Source organism: Penaeus vannamei, chromosome 16 (assembly GCF_042767895.1).
Source record: "Penaeus vannamei isolate JL-2024 chromosome 16, ASM4276789v1, whole genome shotgun sequence".
Lineage (NCBI taxonomy): Eukaryota > Metazoa > Arthropoda > Malacostraca > Decapoda > Penaeidae > Penaeus > Penaeus vannamei.
The window spans coordinates 41,333,727-41,341,226 of NC_091564.1; the positions used below are offsets into that span (position 1 = coordinate 41,333,727).

General features: G+C 32.5%; 1 protein-coding gene across 6 annotated transcripts in view; it reads right to left on the bottom strand.

Annotated features, from left to right (window-relative positions):
• Ptp36E (protein tyrosine phosphatase 36E) overlaps positions 1-7,500 on the bottom strand; it is a 199,069-nt gene that overhangs the window by 44,013 nt on the left and 147,556 nt on the right. For all 6 annotated transcript variants that reach the window (XM_070131482.1, XM_070131483.1, XM_070131485.1 and 3 more), the window contains one exon: positions 3,791-3,906. In XM_070131482.1, the coding sequence (XP_069987583.1) occupies positions 3,791-3,906 (116 nt within the window). The remainder of the gene's footprint in view (positions 1-3,790; positions 3,907-7,500) is intronic.

The window sequence follows — 7,500 nt, forward strand, 5'->3', positions numbered from 1 at the left end:
TTTTTTTACTTTTGCTTTTATGCCTTTAAAGTCATTCGGAATTTTGTTCTGTCAATATGTATCGCTCTCTCTGACCCCAAAGTCGCCTTATCTTGCTCCCTTTCTTTATTTCTCTCCTTTTCTGTCCGTTTGTCTGTCTGCCTCTTTTTTTGTCTGTCTCAGTCTCTGTTTCTGTCTCAAATCTCTCCCTCCCTCCCTCGCTCTTTCTCTTTCTCTCTCTCTCTTTCTTTTTCTTTTCCTCTCTTTCTCTCTCCCTCCCTCTCTTTATTTTTCTCTTCCCCTCTCTCTCTCTTTCTATTCTCTTTCTCCCCCTTTCCCTATCGCCTCTCCTTCCATGGAACTTTGCTTATAGTGGCAACCCTTTAAACAGACCTCTATACGTGTCCTTAAATAATTCAGGCTTATAATTACTGCTACGGGCTTTACCAGGTCGAATAAAGGGCATTACAGGTATTTTGAGAGAGTTGGTGTCCTCAGTACAGTTCTAATGTTTTATTATTATTATTAATATTTTTTATAATTATTATATTTTTTTCTAGATTAATATTTATTGTGACTTTTGATGATTTTGAAGTTTTTCCAAGTCCTTTTTTTGATAATGAGATAGTTGGGTGTGTTAAAACTTAATTGTTTGTGCTATTATTGACTATTTATTACCAAAGCCAGTAGTGATACGAATAGAATATGGCAATATTATATTATGACGTGAGAGAAAATGTTTGTTCCCAAAAGAAGAGCAAGAAGAAGAAGAAGAAGAAGAAAGAGAAGAATATAATCAGCATTTTTAAGTATGCACATATTTGTTATGCTCATATAAGTATCAGTGCTAAATTCAGTACTTTTTCGACTAAATATCTTATGCCAACCGAGATTTTATAAGTATATCCTACATTTTTTCACCTAATCAAATTATTTCATACTCCATTTGCAACATTTACGAAAGTGGAATACATACTTAATTTTCAATACCCCCTCCTCCCCCCCCTTCCTTAAAAAAAATCTTGTTACTATATTGTAGGAACTTTTAATAGATATTTAACTACCACACTATTTACCTTCTCATTCAAAAAAAATAGTTGCTATAAACACCACACAAGAAACAATATGAAAAACATTCACGCTATAATCTGGGCAGGAAAATCTAAAGAAAAGTAACAAAAAAAATGTAACTTAGACAAAAGACGAAAGTGGTAAATTTTAGTGAAAGATAAAAACTAGCTCCACACAAAGGAAAAAAAAAAAAGAGAAAAAAAAGGAAAAAAGAAAAATAGGCAACTCTGGAGTCGTCCGATTCCCCAAGTCTTAACTTCAATCCAAAATGTAAACGCTTAATACTTGACGGTTACGTAATCATGCTTTTCGAAAACATACGTTCAACATTTTTATCCATTCTTTTATTGATATTCGCGGTCTTCATGTTATTATTATTAGTATTATCGTCATTATTATTATTATTATCAAAAGAGACTCGCCGGATAGGAGTACTCCAGAATACGGGGAGAGTTGCCAGTTATTCTATGGAGAGTTGCCAGTTATTCTATTTATTCATCAGTTACTCTAATCATCCTATTAATTCAACAGCATATAAAAATCTTTCATAAAAATAATATACCGAAGAACAGGAAAAAAAACAATAGCTTTATTAACAAAAACTAAAGCAAAGAATGAGAAATAAATAACAGATTTCAGGAGTGAATGGCATTATAACAAAAAAAAAAAAAAAATGTAATACGACCTAGTATTATATCATGTTTTTTTCTAATATTATTACTATATGCATTATTACTACCGCACTGCTAATTAATGGCAAAAAACAAAAATAAGATAACGAAACAAAATGAATATGAGACTCGAAAACAAAACGATAAATAGATAAACATAACAAAATAAAAAAAATACTCGCGTGCAAAAATAAACAAATAAAAGAAAAGGAAATAAATGATAACAAACAGGACTCCAGGATTTTAAAAATAATAATAAAAATAGAATAAAAACCAAAAAGAAATCTAAAACGTCAAAAAAAGGAATACAAGAAACCAGAAGAGAAAACAAATAGGAAATAAGAAACCACAGAAAACAAAACAAAACAAGAAATTTCCAAACAGCAAACAATCAAACAAATAAAAAAGAAACCAAAGCAAAACACACTAACACACGCACACGCACACACGCACACACACACACACACACACACACACACACACACACACAAAATCACCAAACCAAAGTACCATCCCACTTCCCCCCCTTCCCCCCTGCCCCCCCCCCTCAAACCCCAATCACCAAACACCAAAAAAACAACAGGAACAACGAAGGGTAGGGCAAGAAAAGACACGAATATGCCGAAGACCTTTTCGCTATTGCTTTCGATACAGTATTATGCCCTGACGAAGCAATAGCGAAAAGGCCTTCGGCATATTCGTGTGTTTTCTTGTCCTTCCCTTCGTTGTTCCTGTGTGTTTTCTTGCCCTTCCCTTCGTTGTTCCTGTGTGTTTTCTTGCCCTTCCCTTCGTTGTTCCTGTGTGTTTTCTTGCCCTTCCCTTCGTTGTTCCTGTGTGTTTTCTTGCCCTTCCCTTCGTTGTTCCTGTGTGTTTTCTTGCCCTTCCCTTCGTTGTTCCTATGTGTTTTCTTGCCCTTCCCTTCGTTGTTCCTGTGTGTTTTCTTGCCCTTCCCTTCGTTGTTCGTGTGTGTTTTCTTGCCCTTCCCTTCGTTGTTCCTGTGTGTTTTCTTGCCCTTCCCTTCGTTGTTCCTGTGTGTTTTCTTGCCCTTCCCTTCGTTGTTCCTGTGTGTTTTCTTGCCCTTCCCTTCGTTGTTCCTGTGTGTTTTCTTGCCCTTCCCTTCGTTGTTCCTGTGTGTTTTCTTGCCCTTCCCTTCGTTGTTCCTGTGTGTTTTCTTGCCCTTCCCTTCGTTGTTCCTGTTGCAATCTGTTCGCCATGAATTCCACACCAAACTAGAAACAACACCACCTTTTCACTCACCTGGAACTCGACCTTACAAAGAATCGGATATTTCCAACACCACCACCTTTTCACTCACCTGGAACTCGACCTTACAAAGAATCGGATATTTCCAACAACACCACCTTTTCACTCACCTGGAACTCGACCTTACAAAGAATCGGATATTTCCAACACCACCACCTTTTCACTCACCTGGAACTCGACCTTACAAAGAATCGGATATTTCCAACACCACCACCTTTTCACTCACCTGGAACTCGACCTTACAAAGAATCGGATATTTCCAACACCACCACCTTTTCACTCACCTGGAACTCGACCTTATACAGAATCGGATATTTCCAACACCACCACCTTTTCACTCACCTGGAACTCGACCTTACATAGAATCGGATATTTCCAACACCACCACCTTTTCACTCACCTGGAACTCGACCTTACAAAGAATCGGATATTTCCAACACCACCACCTTTTCACTCACCTGGAACTCGACCTGATAAAGAATCGGATACTTCCAACACCACCACCTTTTCACTCACCTGGAACTCGACCTGATAAAGAATCGGATACTTCCAACACCACCACCTTTTCACTCACCTGGAACTCGACCTGATAAAGAATCGGATACTTCCAACACCACCACCTTTTCACTCACCTGGAACTCGACCTTATATAGAATCGGATATTTCCAACACCACCACCTTTTCACTCACCTGGAACTCGACCTTATATAGAATCGGATATTTCCAACACCACCACCTTTTCACTCACCTGGAACTCGACCTTATAAAGAATCGGATATTTCCAACACCACCACCTTTTCACTCACCTGGAACTCGACCTTATATAGAATCGGATACTTCCGGTGTTCCGCGCAGATCTTCTCAAGGTCACCCGAGTTGATGGGCTTCGTGGGAATGGCGCCGATCGCCTTCTCCTCGTCAGCTGTTTGGGACGAAAGGGTTGAACATTAGTCTCGTGGGATACAGGGGTAGTTTGTTTTGATTTTTTTTTTTTTTTTGTTATTACTTAGAGCTAGTTTTTTTTTCTTTTTTTTTTAGTTTATTTCTATCTTTTTTATCTATCATTACTTTGGGCTAGTTTGTCTTGCCTTTTTATTATCTATTATTATTGTTATAATGTTTTTTATCATCTGTTATCATCATATTTTTCATTATTCATTTATTATTGTTATTGTTATTATCATTGTTATCATTATTATATCCTTTTTATATTATTTGATTATGAATCTATCATCTTTGTTGTTGTTATTATTATCATCATTTGTTTGTTTATCTATTGACTATTATCATTATTATTATTTTGTCATTTAGTATTATCAGTACTATTCTTATCCTTCATTTTTATTCGTGTTCCTCTTACTGCTATACTGTCCATTATCACCATCATCATTATCATTATCTTTATCATAATTACAATAATCAAATACCAATAATAACAATATTGATATGTCACAAGAATCTGCGGAAATTATTACGTACTTAATTATAATAAATAAAAAACATTGAGGGTAACGAGGGTAAACAATTTATTTGTTAAAATGGTCATAATAATAATAATACAGTGATGATAAAGATGATGATCATAATAGCAATAGTAATCATAAAAATAACAACAATGATAATAGTCATCATCATCATCATAATGATAATGATATTGATAATGATAATAATAACGGTAGTAATGATAATGACACAAATATAAATGATATTTGATATATATATAAATGAAGTGATGAAAATGAGGATAATGATAATGACAACAATGATAATAACTCATGAAATTAACAATTTCGATAATAATAATGATAACAATAATAGTAATGGTAACTATTGCTATTATTGTTATAAAATATTATTACTACTATTACTATTATAATTAATAGTAATAATAATCATAATAGAAAAAATACTACTACTACTGATAATAAATATAATGATAAAAATTATGATAATAATTTTGATGAAAATAATAATGATAATTACAGTAGCTGAAATGATAATAATAATAATGATGATAATAATAATTACAGTAACACATGATAATGATAATGTAAATGGTAGAAATAATTGTAACGGTAAAAATAATGATAATAATAATGACAGTGACAGTGACATTGAAAATAATACGAAAAACAGTCGCCATACTTAATATAATATTACAATATGTCTTAAATCTGTGCCTTGCATCTGGCCGCCTTATTTTCACAATTATTTTATTTTCCAGTGTCCCTCATAATATCGAAAGAATATGCAAATCCAGACAGGCATAAGTGTCACATTAATCATGTAAGTTTAATCTACAATTGGAATGGATGTATTTCATTCCCATGTGTTCAGTAATTCATTTATATATTTGGTAATAAAACCATCCATAATAATATTGGTAATAATAATAATAATAGAAGTTGTAGTAATAATTATAAACATAATAATAAAAATAATAGTGCTAATGATAATGATAATAATAATAATAATAATTATAGTGCTAATAATAATAATAATAATGATAATGATAATGATAATAATAACAACAATAATAATACGTATTATTATGCGCCACTAACCAATTAGGGTTGAGAACCTCTGTAATATGATAATAATAATAATTAAACTAATAATAATGATGATAATAATAAAGATGATGATAATGATGATAGTGATGAAAATAACTATGATGATAATGATGATAGTGATGAAAATAACTATGATGATAATGATACTTATGATAATGATAATGATAATAATAATAATATTTAGGATAATAATGATAATGATAATGATGAAACAAATAATGATGATTAAAAAACTAATAATGAGGATAATGATAATCCTTATCATCATCATCGTGATAAGAAGAATGATAACAATAATGAAGATAATGATGATAATGATAGTGGTTATAATTCTGATAATGGCAATAATAATAATGATAATAATTGAAATGAAATAATGGTAAAAACTAATGATAATGATAACGATAACAATAATAATGAAAATGATAATAATGATAATAATAATGATGATGATGATGATGATGACGATGATGATGATATTGATAATGATAATGATAAAGATAGGAATAGAGTTGATAATAATAATAATAATGATCATGATAGTAATTACAGCAACAGCAACAACAATAATAATGGTGATGATAATAAACCTAACACTATAAGAATAGTATTTGTAAGGATTGTGATAATTAACAAAGTGCTAATAATGAGAATAATAAATGAAACAATTGATAAAAACAATGATTTTTGTTCTTATTGTATCTCCTCTTCCCTTTCCTTCTCACTTTTCCTTCCCGTCTATTTTACCTCTTCCTTTCCTGCTTCCCAAAATCTCCCTTAAATTAACTCTTCCCATTTTATTTCAAGCTTTACATGTTCTCTCCCACTTCCCTCCTTTCTTCCTTTAATTTCTCCCCCATTCCCAATCTTCCTTGCTCCCTTATTCTCTTCTCTCCTCCTCTACTATCTCCTTTTTTATTCTCTGAGTTCCCCTGTTCTTTCCTCTTTAAGTCCCCCCTCTTCCCGTTTCATAGTCGTTTTCTCTCTTTTCTCTCTAAGCCTCTTTTCCTCTACCTTTCTCCTTCTGTTTTCCCTTCCATGTTTCCCTCTCCCTCTACCATTCTCCCTCTTTCCACTTCCATGTTTCCCTCTCCCTCTACCTTTCTCCTTCTGTTTCCACTTCCATGTTTCCCTCTTCCTCTCCCTTTCTCCCTCTTTCCACTTACTCTTCCTTTCTCCCTCTGTTCTCTCCTCGCCTCCCTTTCCCTTCCTTCTTTCGTTTCCTCGGATAGTGTAAAATGTTTATAATCGAAGGATAATGATAACAATAACACATGATGATAATGTTGATGATAATTACGATAATAATGATAACATCGATCATAATAGTAATAATGATTATGATAATCATGATAATAGTATTAACAATAATAATAATGATAATAACAACATTAATAATGATGATGATAGTAAAGATAATGATGATGATGATGATGATGATGATGATGATGATGATGATGAGGAGGAGGAGGATAATGGGTAATGGTAAAAAACAATAACAATACAAATATCGATAATATCATATACAATAATGATAACAATAATAACAATATTAATGACAACGATAATGACAGTAATAGAATTGGAAAAGAATTATCAGAGATTCGTAATAGGATGCAAGGGAGCGTGCGTGTCGTTTCTTTAATATCTATGTTGTGAATCACCGACCCTTTTTACGCCGAAATGAGTGAACTTTAAGTCCGCAGTCATATGGAATATTAATCCATACATTAGTAGTATAGTAAAACAAAATAAAATGTAACATTTATAAAGCAACGAAATAAATCAACGTATTAAAGTGAAATAATTCAAATTAAACAATCAAATATAACTCACCAACATGGAAGCGGAATTCAGGTACGAAAAGCAGTTATACCAAAAACAAACAAGACACAAATAATCACAATGAAAGGATAATGGATATAACAATGACAGCAATTGTG